Below are 19,551 nucleotides of genomic sequence, written 5' to 3' on the forward strand. Positions count from 1 at the left end.
AATGAACAGATTATTAGCAGTATTAGTAACATGTTCACTGTAGGTTTTGTGATGTGATCCTACACTCAGGAAGGAATTTGTAGTGCTCACTAAACATGACTCTTTGAACATGGATCTCCTAAGTGAATGATCCTTTAAGCCAAGTACAGGTGAACCTTGATTTTATGAACACCAATGTTATGAACCATTTTTCCGCCATAGAAAAAAACAAAAGGTCAATAATGAGAGAAATGTTGATGAAAAATAAGTCATCCCTTCACATTCCTATGCCTTCAATGCACTGAGAATCACTTTGCAGTGGTTTGATCGACAGGAAGGCGGCTATTGCAGTACCCCATCCTGCAATTTGTACACCATATGTACTGTAATTTTGAGATGTTCAATGTTAGGAACTTTTGAATTTTACAAACTCATCAATCCACAATTAGTTCATAAAATAGGGGTTCTACTGTAACTCCAAATGCTGGGGACACACAAGTACTGGCATTTCTTTATATATAGCCAAGAAATGCAAATCTTCTGGATAAATATGTTAGATTAAACATTTAAACACCAGTACTTTGTAAACATGTTATATTGACAAACTAGCCCCAATTCACAATGCACAGAACAAATAAACATTTATTGTAATTTATTAGCTAATAAGCATTGTTTGTTTTTCAATCTGGGAGGCAAGATGAGAAAATTCAGGACAGACTACAAAAAGTTATAAGCCCTATTCCCCAAGCCATTAAGCTCATCTCCATTACAGTGCTGATTATCTGAATAACAGTCTGCTCACATTCTCAGACAGGCATTATAGTTATTGGATGAATGCAGAACTTTCTACTGAGGATTAAAATTAAATGAAACCTTTTAATTCTGAAACACAGAGAAGGAAGGAAGTTTTCTATAATTTCATTTTATCTGCTGATGACATGTCTTTAAATTCCATTTCTAAGTGTTCTACTTAAATAGATGAAACACATCAAAATCACAAAGATTATCAAGTGCTACTTGACAAGATTAGACAAGTGGTTTAAGAAGGTCCTTAGACACAGCAAATGATTCCAGCAAAGATAGCTGGAAGAGCTGCATTCTAAATCAGAAGAATTTTACTAACCCTGCACCATGCATATTTTCCACTTGATGAAGACTCGATTCAATAACTGGTGTCAAAGCTTCAAATTCTTCCACATACAGTGCTTTGCACATGCCCCAGATTTTCTTGAGGGCTACTAATGCATAAAGTCGAACACTGAAATTGTGGTTGAAACACCACTGTAGAACAACAAGAAGAGCTTTCTTCAAAACTGGTTTCTAGAGAGGGAAAAATATTCTTTAGTTTACATTTTTGACTCATCACAGCATTTTGCCCCTGGAGAGCATAGGAAATAGTTTGGGATTGCGAGATAAGAACATTAGCTAGTGTTCTGCTAAAATGGTCAGCACTGAAATACCTAACACAGTTTCATTTAAGTTGCAATCCTCAAGTTTCAGACTTGACAACCCATTCACATTAATGGAACAGTTCACATCTCTCAGAGCCAAACGCTTGTCTGTACATGTAGTTATTCAGAAATGAATTAACTCCACATGTGGACACTTTTATTCCAAAATGAGAGTGCCTTGCTCCTGTTTAGGTTATTAAAAAACAAATACAACTCTAATCTATAAATGTTTAAACTTCATGTTGGCTTTTCTTTGTAAACACACCAAAATATTATTGACTATTTGTATTACCATGGTACCCAGAAGCCCTAGTCATGGGCCAGGAGCCCACTGTGCTAGATGCTTACTAAAACAGAACAAAAAAAATAGTCCCAGCCCAAAAGAATGTGCAACCTAAGTATAAGACAAAAGATCAATACATTCAGCTAGACAGGAACTACCAGGAAACAATGAGACAATATTGGTCAGCATGATAGGCTGTGATTTCAGCACACCACTGGCCTAACCATTGTCACATTTCTTGTAGACATCACAGGAAAGGAGAGTTTTGAAGGAAGAACAATGAGGCCACTTTGTGGGTGATTATGGGGAACTCCTCACAAGTATGAGAGGCAGCATGGGAGAAGCCTGCCATCTTCTCCTGGAAGTCTGTATCAAGAAATTAGTTAAATGGACAATGTCAGCTTGAAATCTAATAAGTTTCAAAAAAAAATGGGTTAAAAATAGTCTCAAGTACTATACCCCTTCCCTAAATTCTCCTCCCATTGTGGTTTTAAAAATCACCTTTTTCTATTTTTTTAAAAAAATCTCTCTCTCTCTCCCTTCTTGCTGTGTGAAAGCTCTCACACAAACTGTAGAGGAACCCAACGTATTATTTTTTGGTGGGGAGAGAGGGAGTTGTCAGTAAAACTGACTAAAAACAAAGTGACCAAACTGGAAAAAAACAACAGAATGTTTTTCCTTCAACCAGTTTCAGCTCAGTAATCTGAAATGCCAACTGTAATAATATTAGGTAAATGTTTTTCAGACACAGGTGTGATTTTGAAGTTGACAATGTTCCTTTAATAAGCACAGTTACATTTTACATGTGGTCCAGAACAGAGAAGAGGACAGAAGACAGCAGTGTGTGTAGGTTTCTGCTCCATAAGAAACACAAAAGGATGGGGTAAGGCAAATAGCTATGCTAGGCTCAGAAATTTAATTGAACATCACACAATGCTATCTAAAATGTTAAAACCTAAAACTGAACAGGCACAATCAGATATTACAAACACACTAAACACATTAAAAAAAACTTCCACAACTACATCTTCAGGGTTGATTTTGCTTCTCTCTGATTTCCTTTGGACATTTCTGCCTTTAATTTAACATTTTGGACAATAAAGGAAGAGCTTTAATTAACTTTGATAGTCTAACACTGATTAACTTGATCCTGACAACTTATACAAAACGCACTGAAGACAGCAGAATTACTTATATGAGTAACGGTTTGCAGGGTTGGTCTCTATGTGCATTTGGACTTTTATCCTGTACAAAAGACTCCAGAAGTCATCTAAAACTAGTGGCAAACTGACCAGGAGTGGTGCCAGGGTTTCTGGCGCCCTAGGCAGAATTCGGAGGCAGCATTTTGTGCGCTCCCCACGGGGCGCGCAGGAGCTTCCGGTTCCACTCCCATCATGCTGCCAAAGAAGGACCTTCCGCCAAAATGCCGCAGGCGACAGCGGCAGTTATTGAGCTGCTCAATTGCCTGCCGCTGTTTTCCGCGGCACGTCGGCAGAAGGTCCTTCTTTGGCGGCGCAACGGGAGCGGAACCGGAAGCTCCCATGTGCCCTATGGGGAGCGCACAAAATGCTGCCCCCCGAATCCTGGCACCCTAGGCGACCGCCTAGGTTCGCCTAATGGAAGTGCTGGCCCTGAAACTGACACAGTTACAATGAGCACAGGAAGTTAACATTTGACAATGTAAGAGAGAGACTGACTAAATTACTAGGGAAATAAACATTTCCAAGATTCCAAGAAATTATTACAACCAATTTTTAAAAATCCCTATATAATGGAATTGTGACCATACCTTTAAATATTTGTTCTCGTTTTCTATAATTTGAACTTACCTTCTCAGAGGTATTTTCAAGAATAATGTCAAAGTGAGACAACACAGATAAAAATGTACAGATGCTAGTTTTAAGCTTTTCTTCACCCTGAAGTGAACACAATGTAATAAATGGAAAAATGTTATAGCTGTATCTTTTTGTATTTCACAAAGTGTTCTATAGACTCCAATTATAGCTGCAGTCTTTGTAGCCACAATGACCTTTATACTGGAAAAACATGTTTCCATTAGCAACATTTATTCAAAAAATTAAGTAATTTTGTACAAGAGCATGGTTTTCGTTATTCATAGTGTGTTCATTTTTGTAAAATATTTTAACCAATAGTAACTATACTATGGTATATATTAAATAAACTACATTCTCAGTTAAGTCTAGAAAAAAAATCATCACGACAATTTGTCCCTGTGCAAAAAAAAGCAAAAATGTGAAAAAGACTGATTGGAACTGAACTAGCTAGGGGACTGAACTGTTTTGTTACTTGCAGTGGTGGTGGCTGTGTAATAGGGCTGAAGCACATTGATGAGACAGCATGGAAAAGCTTGTGCTACTGTAACTTTTGCTGTACCTGTTCCATGGAAAAATAAGGAGGATTTGGTTTCCTAAGTGGCTATTCCAGAACCTTTCATATTCCACTAGTAAGGTCAATTTCAAAAAATAAATTAATTGAAAAACATTCCAAAAAATAATGCTTCCAAAGTCTACTTTGTCAAATTGGGAGTCTGGGAGAAGAACATCATGCTTCACAGATGTAAGCAATATGCAGTGCTAATAATTCAGAGTTTAAGGCCAGAAGTGACCACTAGATCCCCGAGCTTGACATCCTGTATAACACAGTTCCTTACATTTCATCCAGTTACCCCTGTCTTGAGCCCAATAACTCGTGTTTGACTGAAGTATAACTTGTATTTTGCTAAAGCTGATCTTATAGAAAGGCACCCAGACTAGATCTGAAGACTTCAAGAGAAGGAGAATCTATTACTTCCTTTGGTAATTTGTTCCAAAGGTTAATCATCCTCACTGTTTAAAAATATGTACCTAATTTCTAATTTGAATGTGTCTGGCTTCGGCTTCCAGCCACTGGTTCTTGTTATGCCTTACTCTGCTACATTAAAGAGCCTCATGGTACCTCATATTTTCTCCTGTGAAGGTACTTTTACATAGTAATGCAGTTGCCTCTCAATTGCCTTTCTGATAAATTAAAATAGATTGAAGTCTTTAAGTCTCTTACTGTGAGGCATTTTCTCCAGTCTTCCAATCATTTTTGTGGTTCTTCTCTTCACCTTCTCCAATTTTTCAACACCCTTTTTTGGGCACCAGAACGGTACACCGTATTGGGTTTTATCAGTACTGTGTACAAAAATAAAATCACCTGCATATTCCTACTCCCTGATTATACATTAGCCCTTTTTGTCACATCACAACATTGGGAGCTCATGTTGAGTTTTTTGTCCACTGTGACCACTAAATCCTTTTCAGTCCCTGTTTTCCAGTCCCTCATTCTGTAGGTATGGCCTGCATTCCTTGTTTCTAGATGTACAACTTTGCATTTGGAGTATTAAAATATATTTTGTTTGAAAAGGTCCAGTTTACCAAGCAATCCAGATCACTCTGTATGACTGCCCTATCCTCATTATTTACAACTGTGCCAGTCTTGGTGTAATCTGCACATTTTATCAGCAATGATTTTATATGTATTTCTAGAGCACTGATTAAAATGTTGAATAGTGTCAGACATGCAAAACTCCACTAGAAACACCCCCTTTCAATGATGATTCCCCCAATGACAACTACTTTTTGAGCTCTGCCCGTGAGCCAGTTCTTAATTCATTTAACCTGTGCTTGTTGTATACTACTAAGTTTTTAATTCAGAATGTCATGCAGTACTAAGTCAAATGCCTTAGAAAACTCTATTATATCCACACAGTTACGCAGCTATCATTGTCAACCAAGTTTGTTATTTCAAAGAGTGAAATCAGGTTTGTTTGACAAGATCTATTTCCTGTAGAAACATTGTGACTGGCATTAATTACAGACCTATTCTTCACTTCTTTGTCAATTTAATCCTGTATGAACTTTTCCATTATTCTGCAGGTATTGATGTCAAGCTAACCAACCTACAGTTAGCTGGATTATCCCACTTTTCCTTTTTGATAATGGCACATTAGCACTCTTCCAGTTTTCTGGAATTTCTCAGGTACTCCACAATTTATTATGAGTTAACATCAGTAGTTCAGAAATCTCCTCAGTCAGCCCTTACACGATTTTTGGATGCAAAGTTATCTGGGCCTACTAATTTAAAAATGTTTATCGCTACTAGATGTTATCTAACATCCCCTTCAGCGACAAATGGACTAGAAAGTATGTCTTTATCCTCATAGGATACAAGTACCTCATCCTACTTCTTTCCAAATATAGAACAGAAATATTTATTGAACACTTCTGCCATATATCTACCATCAAGATTCAAATAAATATTTACTTTATTTGTACATTTTGTTTGTTAACTGCTTTAACGACTTTGGAAGGTTTTCCCTCCTCTCAAGATTGTGAATTTTAAGAACATTTTTTAGCAACATATGAAAATGCAAAATATCTTGCAAGACAAAAGTGAACCATATTCAAAATTTGTCTCCATCACTCATAACTGGATAACATGATTCTGAGAAAAACACCCATATTAAAAGCTGTAATTTATAAATGGGAATATTAGTTATATGACACAAGCACACTAGAAACCAGATTCTGTGCGGCACTTGACAGATGACACAACTTAGATGGGGAAACAAATCTGACTTTTTAGCACCTTTGTACTTCCAAGATTTGGGGCTGGTCCAAAGGCTGGCACAACTCCCACAGTAAGACAGTTCCTACAGCTGTTTTAATTTACAGTGCCTTCAATGACTTTTTGTGGAGCCATCTCATGTCCCATCACACCCCTGAAAGCCCCTATGTTGTTGGCTGCCAGGAGGGGCATTACTAGGCTCTTACACCAATACTAGTCTTCCTGGGGAACCACAGCGAACATGGGGATTTCTGAGTTGGTGGCATCCATGTGGGTTACAGCCCCCTTTCACACCAAAGTATCATATCAGAGGACCACACAGAATCAGATTCTGTGGATTTGATCTTGTGTTCTTTAAGCACTCAAAACACCTACTGACTTTAAGGAAAATTATGGATGTACAAAAAATATTGCATTAGATCGCATGTATGTGAGAAGACATCTTACATTTGTTCAAATTAGACACAGAATGAATGTCAAAATTCTTACTTACATAGCTGAAACAATTCCAAAATTTTTCAAGACACTGGGGGTATCTCTGCAGAATCAAGATGATAATCCATTCTATTAAGTATTTTATGGATGCTTGATTGTTACCAAATCCAGCCTGAAATATCTTGTCAAGGGTCCCAGTCAAAAAATTCTGAGCAAAATAAAATTACCACTCCCATTGATTAGTCACCTAAAGTTTCATCAATAAATTTCAAAATCTTGCTAAACTACAAAACTCTAAAACTTTACTATCATTTGTTCCTCAAATCTTGTTTGAAACACTTTAGAACAATCAAAGCAACAATATATAATAGATATATTTACTATCTATATGCTACATGTTCACCAATGTGGAAAAAGCTCAGATACTGAAATATCTGGGGCCAAAAGGCTATATGCTGCAGAACTGCTGCTTTAGTCTCCTCTGCCCTATCTTGCCAAATATGTTAACCTCAACACACAGCAGAAGGTGGTCCTTTATTTTTAAGAGGTAGCAAGGAAGTGCTGTGGTGGCTGGGTTTTTTTTTAAATTATAACTGTATTAACAAAACCCCTTACTTTCAAAACAACTGTTCTATATTGCCAATTCATATGAAGTGGGAATAAAGAGAGTATCTTTTGAACTTTTATATTATTAAAAATTATATTGCTGTGCCTGAATTTAGATCATCACTCTAACTGTTCTAAAGAATGAATATAGCACCTATACAATTCTTTCAATGGCTTCTTTCAATTCTTTCCATGCCAGCCACTGTGTTTTTACATGCATTATGACAGATTCAAACAAGCACCAGAGGTTTAGAAAAGTAAATCCTAAACATTCTGAATATTTTAAATAGTAGTATTTTTATTAAATGAAAACTAGAATCAGCAATCTGTCCATTATATTTAAGGGCACAAATCACTACAGTATCTAGGTGTTGGCTATAAAGAATTTAAGGACTAAATCTTGCAAATGGATCCAACCTGTTCACATCCCAGACCTACTGAAGTCCATTTGCAGGATCCAGCATTAAGGCAGCACATACAGATAACTGTATTAGTCAGCCTTCATGTAAATAAATTAACAATCAAATCTGTTGTAATGTACATAAGTGTTACAACTAATATTTTGTCTCTCTAGAAAACTAATATTTTGTCTCTCTAGAAAATCTATCGTACATGAGAGTTCATGTTGCAGAAATGAAGTTTATATTACACGGGACTTTTGGATGCCAAGTGCAAATATAGATCAAATATTTATGAAATTGCCTACTCCACTTAATATATTCAATTTTGCTTAACAAAATTCCTAGTACAGAAATAGATTCCATTAAAAATAAAAGCAATTATATAATAAAGGTAATACCTGATCAAGTTTTGGAAAAATAACTAGCAGTGTTTGCCACAGCCGATTTTTCATTCTGTGCTGTAAAGAGTTCACATAATAGCGTGTTCTAGATTTGGACACCAATTCATCCTGAAAAGAAATTCAAAGTACATGTAATAAGTATTTTAAACCTTTAAAATTTTTAAAATGGATTAAACAGTCGGTATAAGTAGTCTCTTCAACAGATCTTCAAATATTATTCTGAAATGTATTGGTTTTTTAGAGTTACATTTTGAAATCCACATACAAAAAAGTTACTGAACTTAGAAAGGATACTAAGCAAAATTAGAAGGTCATTCTTAACGTACAAGCATGCAAATCTTATGTGTTGAGATGAGAAAGAATGTGTCCAAAAGACTATCCAAAAACAGCACCTACAGCATACAAGTAATTAACTGAAAATGCAGCATAAACAGAAACATGGATCCCAGTTTTCAAATTAGATTGCCTAAATTAAGGCACTCAAATTGACATTTAGTTGTATAAAATAACTATTAAAGCTCGTACTTGCAGATATGAATAGCCAAATGAAGAAACAAATTGTTTAGTTTCCAAATTGAAATTTGGGATTAGCATTTAGATAATACTATAAACATTGCAATAATGCAGTTCTGGAGTTTGGCTCAGCTTGTAACTGGAGTTCTAGTCAACAACAGATACAAACTGGAGTTCAGAAACATGTTTGTATGAGAGAAAATACGTCAAATAAATCAAGTATTGACAGCTGCTTAATACAATGCACACTAATTTAACTTTAGATCAGGCAGGTATTTCATTACATATTCTCCTTTCTACTTATCAAAATATTTGACTGAAAGTATTTCCTTAATGTGTATGTGTGTGGGTGTGTACATGTGTGGCCGAGCCCCCCTACACCTCAGCCACAGGGGGGCTCCCCCACCACCCACAAGCAACCGCAGCCACCGAGAGACTGCCCCCCTGAGGACAAGCCGCTTCAGTCCACGAGAGCTCTGCCCGCCGATCACCAGACACTCCACCTGCCAAGAGATGTCTCTCCTGTCCTCCTGTGGTCACCGAACACACCCCCTGTGCTCCAGCAGCTCCAGCCACTACGAGATGGCTCCTCCTATCCTCCTGCGGTCACTGGACACACCTCCTGTGCTCCAGCCGATACAAGATGGCTCTCCCATTCTCCTGCGGTCACCAGACATGCCTCCTTCGCTCCAGCCGCCACGAGATGACTCTCCCGCTCTCCTGCGGTCACTGGACACACCTCCTGCGCTCCCACAGCTCCAGCCGCTACAAGATGGTTCTCTCGTTCTTCTGCAGCCACCAGACACGCCCCCTGCGCCCCAGCAGCTCCAGCCGATTCGAGATGGCCCTGCGGTTCTCCTGCAGCCACCGGACACACTTCCTGCACTCCAACAGCCTCCGCCGCCTAGGGGCAACCCCCCTACCCTCCAGCAGGACACCCCACGAGATGACTACTCAGCCTCAGAAACCATCTACTTCAAGTACCCCCTTGCCGCGGATGCACTCACCTGCCCCATCTGCTGGCCGCCCCGATGCTTCCCTCTCCTCAGAGGGCTCACCAGGCATCTGAGAAGGTGCCACAACAAGACCACCGCCTTCAGCTGTGCCCTCTGCAGCCTGCCCTTCGAGTCCCAGAAGAGATGCAAGGCGCACCAGGCCAGCTGCAAGAAAGTCCACACAACATCAGCCCCGGCCCTGACCCCCCGCCATCCCATGCCCCGGCTCGCTGCTCCTGCGCCGCGAGGGAACAGTACAGCCCCACCAGCCGCCGTCCAGAAACCTACCCCAGGCCCTGAGCTAGTGGACCAGGGCCCCGCCGTCAGGACGACGCCTGCCACAGAAGGAGACGTCAGCCAAGCCCCTGCCAGCAGGGATCCTGTCACATCCTCGCAGATCGCTCGGAAGCTTTCCGAACTGAGGCGTCTCAGTGCTTCCTCGAGGCCCATCCAGCATGACCCCACCTCAAGAAGGGTCAGTGCTCCACCACACGTGGCGGCCCAAAAATCTGCCCCTGAAGGCACCACCGCTGGCCCTCGGACTACTCCACGAACACTAGCCACAAAGGGAGCCGACGCAACTCCCCCACCTGCACTACGAGCCACGCCCACTGGGGGAACAGGAACCACCCCCCAGACCACTCCGCACACTGCTACTGTCGCAGGACCCACCGCCACAACCAGACCACACCACCAGTCCTCCATCATCGGACGGACCGACACGGCCCCAAAAGACGCCAGGCTGATCCCTGCCACCAGAAGGTCACATGCTCCTACAGATACCCACCAGATGACAACCGCGCCACCTCCACACCCACCAACCCGAACCAAGTCCCACCAGCAATCAACAACGGTGTTACCCCACCGGTGACTCTGCCTCAGGAACCAACCGAAAGGCCCCCTGAGCCGCAAGTGAGGCAACCCGTCGATCACGCGGCAAACCCACTACCCACACCAGTCGAAGAACTCGAGCAACAGTGGCCGAAAGATAGGCCAGCCACACCTTGGCAGGCTGCCTGGATCGAGGAGCTCCAAGCGGCAGCTTCCTTCGAGGACTTTGACTCGCTCATTGACAGGCTCACCCGCGAGCTATCTACAGAGGCTGCATCAAAGAGGGCACCAAACCAAGCGACCACCCGGCCTGCCTTCAGGCGGCCCGTCCCAAATCATGCCACCACCTCCAGAGGAGCTAGAAAAGACGGTTACTCACCTTTGTAACTGTTGTTCTTCGAGATGTGTTGCTCATATCCATTCCAGTTAGGTGTACGCGCCGCGCGTGCACATTCGTCGGAAAACTTTTACCCTAGCAACTCAGTGGGCCGGCAGGTCGCCCCCTAGAGTGGCGCCACCATGGCGCTCCATATATACTCCTGCCGGCCCACCCGCTCCTCAGTTCCTTCTTGCCGGCTACTCCGACAGTGGGGAAGGAGGGCGGGTGCGGAATGGATATGAGCAACACATCTCGAAGAACAACAGTTACAAAGGTGAGTAACCGTCTTTTCTTCTTCGAGTGATTGCTCATATCCATTCCAGTTAGGTGAATCCCAAGCCTTACAAAGGCGGTGGGGTCGGAGTGAAAAGTGGCAGAATAAAACTGCTGAGCCAGAGGCTACAGCCTCTCTTGACTGCTGAACCAGGGCATACTGCGAAGCAAAGGTATGGACCGAGGACCAATGGAGCTTCGCGACAGATCTCGTGGGTAGAAACACGAGCCAGCAAGGCGGCAGATGAAGCCTGAGCCCTGGTAGAATGCACGGTGATGTGGCTTGGGGAAATATGAGCCAAATCATAACAAGTGGGGATGTCCGCCATCACCCCAGATGAGATCCTCTGAGAGGAAAACAAGCAAGCCCTCTCTTTGGCCCGCTACCGGGGCAGAGCTGGGGCACCTTAGGAAATGATTCTGTCAGCACAATATAATGCGAGCACTCCACAGATGTTCAAGGAGTGCAACGGTTATGCCCATTGCGTTGAGCTGTGGGTAACATGAAAGGCCAAAACACCTTAGGGAGGAAAGCCGGGTGCGGTCATAACTGCACCTTGTCTTTGCGGAACCTTCGTAAGAGCTCTGATCTCAGAGACTCGTCTGGCCAAGACTAGGTTGAGGTCCCAGGGCGGGGCTGGGCGGCGCACCCGAGGGTGCAAGCGCTCCAAGCCCTTGAGGGACCTCGAACCCATAGAGCGTGGGACACTGAACGTCCATTTTAGCCTGCTGGAAGGTAGGGATGGCTGCTGAGAGTATCCTCAGCGATGATACCGCCAGATCCTGCCGCTGAAGGCCAGAGGCAGGCCAAATAGAGGGATCGAGACCTCAGCAGGAGCAAGATCGAGCGTATTGCAGCTGTAAAAGAAACGCTTCCACCTGGCCCGGTATGTTGACCAGGTGGAAGGCTGCCTGTCACCCCGACTCAGGTACGCAGGAGCCACCGTGAGGCGAAGGGGCTGCAGGTCCGAGTGACGAAGCCTGTCATTGCCCTGAGTGATGGGGTCTGGGCTGACAGGCCGAGCAACGCGGTATGCCAGTGCTGCCTGGACCACTCTGGAGTGATCATGATGATGCGCACTCTGCCCCTGCGGAGTTTAAGCAGGACCTAACGAACCAGTGGGAACAGTGGGAAGGCATAATGCAGTTGGCCGTTCCACGGCATCAGGAATGCGTCCAAGATCGATTCCGAGGAGAGACCTTGGAAGGAGCAGAACACCTGGCATTTCCTGCTCTCGCGGTGAGCGAATAGGTCTGTGTGAGGAACCATCTCCACTTCCGGAAAGCGGGACGCCTCACATGGGGCAGAGTGATGACTCGTAAGACATGAAAGACCTGCTGAGTCAAAGAGTTAAGACGTTCCGAACGCCTGGGAGAAAGGACGTCGCCAGCTCCATCGAGTGGGCCATGCAAAAGACCCGGAAATGGATGGCCTCCTGACAAAAAAGGGGGGAGGACTATGTTCCCCCTGAATGCTTATGAAGCACCTGGCCATTGTGTTGGCTGTAAACACCGAGATCCAGCGGCAGCTGCGAGGCCGTTGTAACCCCTGGCATGCCAGGCGGACTACTCTCATTTTTGGGGCATTAATGAGGAATGCCAGCTCCCTAGAAGACCGAAGGCCTTAAGCTCGGAGGTGACCATGAGCACTCGAGCAGAGAGATGATGCGTCCGCCGTCAGGGGCAGTGAGGGCTGGGGCGGATAAAACCGCATCCCTGTCCACACCAAGGAGGGAGTTAGTCACCACTCTAGGGAGCCTAAGGCGTTCGAGGGAACGGTGACTACCATGACCATTGGCTCTCTGTCCAAGCGGTACGCCGAGGTGGGCCGGACTTGGAGAGGACGGAGGCGGAGCTTGGCGTGTTTGGTTACAAACTTGCGGGCAACCATGAACCCAGGAGACTGAGACAAGAACGAGCTGAGGTCGTTGGGAAAGCCTTCAGACCTCAGATGATTGTTGCCATCGCCTAAAACCGCAGTTGTGATAAGCAGGCTCCGGCTAGGTAGGAGACCAAGATAGCCCCTAGGAAGCCCAACCTCTGCGTGGGAACCAGAGTGGATTGCTCTATAGTAATCATCAGGCCTTGACCTGTGAATAAGACCGTGACGATGCCCACGGGCTGAGTGGTTTGTGTCTCAGAGTCTCCTCGGATAAGCGAATCGTCCCAATACGGAAAAACGCATATCCGACATCAGCGACGGTAGGCGGCGACTATGGCCGTAAACCGGGAATATTCACTGCTGGCTATAAAGCGGAGGCATCTCCCGTGCGGAGGGAAGATGGCATTGCGAAAGTACGCGTCCTTCCTATCCAGGGCGGCATAGTAGCCCCCAGGAGGCAAGGATGGAATAATGGTTCCCAGGGATACCCTGCAGAACTTCAACCTTATCCCAAACCGGTTGAGTCCATGCAGAACCAGGGAGGTCTGAGACCTGTGTTCGAGTGGGGGACTAGGGCATAACGGGAGTAAAACCCCTAGCCCCTTTCGTCCGCTGAAGGGGGACAGGGCTGGAGCAATTTAAAGGTAATACCTATGCTCCATCGTGCGCAGGGCCCAGCGATCTAAAAGTAACTGGGGCCATGCCAGGAGAAAGCGGGATCGGGATCCCGTCCTGCGACTGGTACGCCGCCCTCCGGCGAACCTTGGAAGGTCCGTCTTTGGTCCCAGTGGTAATTGCGAGGGACCTTGACTTTGGCTTTTTAGGGGGCCTGACGTTTGTCTGCGACCACCTTGGCCTTGCCGTTTTCCAGAGTTCTGTCTCTGGCTAGGCACAGAGTATGGCGGCTGGGGCCATAAAGGCCTACGTTTGGTCGCTGGCGTATACATGCTAAGACGCATTAGGACCCTATTGTCCAGCAGGCTTCGCAGTCTGGGGCTGTCTCTGCCGCAAAGATGCCTTTACCAACAAGGGGTAAATTCTTTCCCCCGTCCCCCAAGACGGCAGCGAACTCCAGGTGGGAGGTTTGAGGGAGAAACTCCTTCACCCAGGTGCTATAATTATCACAGCTAAGCAAGGCTTGTTGCTTTGCTACCCAGAGCTGCAGGGCCCCTGCAGAGTACACCTTGCATTCGCCAAGGCTCTTTCTGCGCCGGGGCTGGCGCCCGCTGGCCATCATATCAGGATCGTGGTCCTGAGCATAAAATCTGCGCATATGGGATGACACGGATGCGCGTCCGGACGGCCATGGAGGTACTAAAAGAAGGCACGGGCCGAGTCTCTGACTCACTCGGACCTTGCCCAACTCGGCACCGGGGACCGGCATCGGGAGGCGTATCGGTACCTGGAACGAGATCCAGACCCGCAACCAGAACGGTGTCGGGAGGTCGACCGAGATCTCGAGGCTCGGAGAAGAGCTACAGGAGTCAAGGTACCTGCCCCGGTGCCAGATGTCGGAACGGTGCCGATAGCGGGTCGGCGAACGGGATACCGACCGGTGCAGCGAGTGTGACCAGTACCGAGGAAAACAGCACCGGGACTGCCAGTGGTGTCCGGTGTGCCGACAGGACTTGGAGTGTCTGCGGGACCGTGATCATGAACGGTGCCGCTTTGCTATACTGACAGGGGACAGTCCCTTGAAGAGACTGTATTACCCGTACCGGCGGTGCCCGGGTCAGGCAGCACTGACTCTGTCATGGCACTGAGAGCCCTCGCCGTTGGTAACATCTCCGGCGTGCAGGGAACAGCAGGCTCAACCACAGTGCGCACTGGGGAGCTGTCAGGCACCGGATTCGACGGCCCTCGTGGGGCCGGGATCCACGGAACCGAGGTCGTCAGAGCTTCGGTAGGTGTCGGTGCCGGGCGAACCGAGTTAGATAAGCTGTCTGGCTGCGGTGCCGTCAGCACTGAAGCAGCGGGAGTAATACGCTCAACCACGGCGCGTGCCGGGGAGCCGTCGGGCACCGGATTCGATAGCCCTTGTGGGACTGGAATCGACGGTGTCGATGTTGTCGGTGCCTCAGAGGCTTCGGTTGGCATGGAAGCAGCCGGAGCAGGAGCTCAACCACGGCGCGTGCCGGGGAGCCGTCAGGCACCGGATTCTACGGCCCTTACGGGACCGGGATCGACGGTGCCGACGTCATCGGTGCCGCAGCAGGTGTCGGTGCCGGGCGCTCCGATTTAGACTAGCCCTCTAGCTGCGGTGCCGTTGGCACGGAAGCAGCCGGAGCCTTAGCTCGACCACGGCGCGTGCCGGGGAGCCGCCAGGCACCGGATCCTACGGCCCTTGCGGGACCGGGGATCGACGGTGCCGACGTCATCGGTGCCGCAGCAGGTGTCGGTGCCGGGCGATCCGACATAGACGAGCCCTCTGGCTGCGGTGCCGCTGGCATGGAAGCAGCAGGAGCAATACGCTCAACCACGGCGCGTGCCGGGGAGCCGTCAGGCACCGGATTCTACGGCCCTTGTGGGACCGGGATCGACGGTGACGACGTCATCGGTGCCGTAGCAGGTGTCGGCGCCGAGCGATCCGACTTAGACGAGCTCTCTGGCTGCGGTGCCGCTGGCACGGAAGCAGCAGGAGCAATACGCTCAACCACGGCGCGTGCCGGGGAGCCGTCAGGCACCGGATTCTACGGCCCTTGTGGGACCGGGATCGACGGTGACGACGTCATCGGTGCCGTAGCAGGTGTCGGCGCCGGGCGATCCGACTTAGACGAGCTCTCTGGCTGCGGTGCCGCTGGCACGGAAGCAGCAGGAGCAGTAGCTCAACCACGGCGCGCGCCGGGGAGCCGTCAGGCACCGGATTCTACGGCCCTCGTGGGACCGGGATCGACGGTGCCGACGTCGTCGGTGCCGGGCGAGCCATCTTAGACGAGCTGTCTAGCTGTGGTGCAGCTGGCACAGAAGCAGCAGGAGCAGTAAGCTCTACCACGGCGCGAGCCGGGGAGCTGCCAGGCACCGGATTCCATGGTCCTGGGGGACTGGAATCGACGGAGCCGAAGTCATCGGTGCCTCTGCAGGTGACGGTGCCGGATACGCAACTTAGGCGAGCTCTCTGGCTGCGATGCAGGTGGCACGGAAGTAGCGGGAGCAGGGGGCTCAACCGCGCCGCGTGCCGGGGAGCCGCCAGGCACCAGCAGGAATCGTAGACTCTCTCGACCTCGGAAGAAGGGAGCGGTGCCGAGTCGACATCGGTGCCGGCGATCGGTCGGTGCCGAAAGGCCTTGGCGGCACCGGCGGGGTCCGGTGCCGAGGAGGCACTTCTGCCCGCCGCTTGAACATCGCTCCGCGCCCAAGGTGGAGGGGTAAGTGAAAGTCCCGCACCTTTGTGTTCTCGGCTTAAAAGCCTTGCAAATGGGGCACTTATCTGTCAAGTGTGATTCCCTGAGGCACTTCAAACAGGAGTCATGTAGATCTCTCTTCGGCCGCGGCTTCTGGCAAGCCGGGCCCCTCTTAAAACCCGGTGAGCCATGTATGGCTCCGGCACTGGGCTCATGGAAGGGGCTACTTCCTGAACCCCGCTAACTAAACTAACATGTTAGCAAAGGAAACACGTATAACTATACAAATATATATATATAAAAGTGTTATAACTGCATAATTATATACGAGAAAACGAGTAGCTAGGGAAGTGGAGGTCAGCTAAGCCGCGCTCCACTGTTCCAACGACCGACACGGGCGGAAAGAAGGAACTGAGGAGCGGGTGGGCCGGCAGGAGTATATATGGAGCGCCATGGTGGCGCCACTCTAGGGGGCGACCTGCCGGCCCACTGAGTTGCTAGGGTAAAAGTTTTCCGACGAATGTGCACGCGCGGCGCGTACACCTAACTGGAATGGATATGAGCAATCACTCGAAGAAGAAGAAGGAACACCAACCGTCGCTACGACCCGGCAGCAGCCTCCAAGATCCAGAAGCTGTACAGAACGAACCGCCTCAAGGCTGTAAGAGAGGTCCTCGATGGCCCCCCGTCCTACTGCACGATCCCGCCCGAGCGCCTCTACAGCTACTTCCTTGGAGTGTTTGGTGGCATACCCAGAAACGACGCACAGTGCCCAGAATGCCTCCGCCCCCTGCCCCACATCACCAATACAGGCGACCTAGAGGCCAACTTCACGCCCAAAGAGGTGACAGCCAGGCTTTCCAGAACAAAGAACACTGTGCCCGGAAAGGACGGCATCCCCTACAGCCTGCTCAGGAAGCGAGACCCTGGCTGCTTCATGCTCACTGGCATTTTTAACTTGTGCCGGCACTTTGGCAAGTCTCCCACCTCCTGGAAGAAGGCCATGACTGTCCTGATCCACAAAAAGGGCGAACGAGACGACCCCAGCAACTGGAGACCCATCTCCCTCTGTTCCACAATGTACAAACTGTACGCCAGCTGCCTGGCAGCCAGGATCACGGAGTGGGCAACGGCCGGGGGAGCCATCAGCCCAGCCCAGAAGGGCTTCATGCCGTCGGAGGGGTGCTACGAGCACAACTTCCTGCTCCAGACCGTTCTCCAGATGACCAAGAGGGCGCGGAAGCAGTGCGCGATAGCATGGCTCGACCTGTCCAACGCCTTCGGGTCCATCCCCCACCACCACATCTTCAGCACGCTACAGGAGTTCGGGATGCCGGAGACCTTCCTTCGCCTGATCTGGGAATTTTACGAGGACTGCAGCACCACCATCCGTTCGGTAGAAGGAGAAACCGCCGAGATCCCAATCCACAGCGGCGTGAAGCAAGGCTGCCCCCTCAGCCCAATCATCTTCAACCTCGCCATGGAGCCGCTCCTGCGGGCGATCTCGGACTGCACTGATGGCCACGACCTGCACGGCGAGAGGGTGAGCGTCTTGGCCTATGCGGATGACCTGGTCCTGATCGCGGACGACCCCGAGAGGCTCCAGAGGATGCTCAACACCATCGGGGGAGTTGCGGACTGGACAGGACTCCGCTTTAACGCCAAGAAGTGCGCGTCCCTCCACATCGACGGGAGCAAGAGAGACTCGGTGCAGACGACGGAGTTCCAAATCCAGGGCGAGTTCGTCGTTCCCCTGGCAGAAGGGCAGGCGTACCAACACCTCGGCACGACGACGGGCGTCCGCATCCGGCAGACCCCTGAGGACACCATCCGGGAGATTCTACAGGACGCTGCCAAGATCGATGCATTCCTGCTGGCAAAGTGGCACAAGATCAACGCCCTCAACACTTTCCTGATCCCCCGCATCGCCTTTGTCTTGAGAGGTTCCGCCATGGCAAAGGTGCCCCTCAACAAGGCAGACAATACCATCCGGCAGCTGGTTAAGCAGTGGCTGTCCCTGCCCCAGAGAGCCAGCAACGAGCTCATAACATTGCCCACAGGCACGGTGGTGTCAATGTCCCCCGCATGGGTGACCTCTGCGACATCGCGGTCGTCACGCACGCCTTCCACCTCCTGACATGCCCGGATGCCACGGTAAAGAACATCGCAGCGGCCGCCCTACGCACCGTCATCGAGAATTGCCCCACACCTGGGTGAGATCGCAGTCAACCGCACCATCCCCGACACCGACAGCCTGCTGCGCCCGGACATCGTCACGGACGAGGAGCGGAAAAAGATCATCCTCGTCGACGTGACGATCCCATTCGAGAACAGGACCCCAGCCTTCCGCGAAGCCCGAGCCCATAAACTCAAAAAATACGCCCCCTTGGCTGTCACCCTGCGGGCAATGGGCTACGAGGTTTATACCGATGCCCTGATCGTCGGGACGTTGGGTGCCTGGGACCCCTGTAATGAATGAGTACTTAGGGCCTGTGGGGTGGGCCGTCGCTACGCATGGCTCATGGGACATTTGATAGTTTCGGACACTATCCGGTAGTCTAGGTACATTTACACAGAGCACATCACTGGCCACCGCCAATACCAGCAGTGAGCCGGAGTGGCTTCATGCACCCACGGGGGGGAGGAGGCCTATAAACTCCCCCTACTGAACCATATCCCCTGAGCCCTAAACCCACCGAACTGGATTCCACCATGCAAGGGTCATCCTGTCCCCATTACCCGGCCCGCTTACTTATACCCATGACTGTGTGTAACCCACTGTATGAGCGATGTACCCTCACTGCTTCCTTACTGCTTCTTGATCCCACCCACCGTACACCCTGCATTGGGGACCTTACAGACTGTATATGTTATGTGCTAACCAATTTCCAAATACCAGCATCCCCCTATACTCCGTATGTTGCTCCCAATGACCAATAACTGACGCTTCAAACTCTTTGTATCATCTTTATTTAAATATTCTCTGGAGGTTCAATTTGCATGTTAATAGCATAATATGAACAAACTCATAATTTATTTACGGTTTTATTTGTTCATTTCATCCTATGTATTTAAGAAATAAAGAATGTCTATATGAAATCTCTAGGCACCCTAGACATTAAACTCATGTCCCTAAACTTATAACAGAATTGTAATATGTGCCCCATATG

At 48.4% G+C, this 19,551-nt stretch overlaps 1 protein-coding gene across 1 annotated transcript in view; it reads right to left on the minus strand.

Moving 5' to 3' along the window:
* Positions 1-19,551, minus strand: part of TARBP1 (TAR (HIV-1) RNA binding protein 1) — a 125,860-nt gene that overhangs the window by 16,834 nt on the left and 89,475 nt on the right. The window contains exons 21-24 of the mRNA XM_030556916.1: positions 8,165-8,275; positions 6,818-6,967; positions 3,543-3,629; positions 1,103-1,299 (exon numbers count right to left, since the gene is read on the minus strand). Coding sequence (XP_030412776.1) covers positions 1,103-1,299; positions 3,543-3,629; positions 6,818-6,967; positions 8,165-8,275 — 545 coding nt within the window. The remainder of the gene's footprint in view (positions 1-1,102; positions 1,300-3,542; positions 3,630-6,817; positions 6,968-8,164; positions 8,276-19,551) is intronic.

Source organism: Gopherus evgoodei, chromosome 3 (assembly GCF_007399415.2).
Source record: "Gopherus evgoodei ecotype Sinaloan lineage chromosome 3, rGopEvg1_v1.p, whole genome shotgun sequence".
NCBI lineage: Eukaryota > Metazoa > Chordata > Testudines > Testudinidae > Gopherus > Gopherus evgoodei.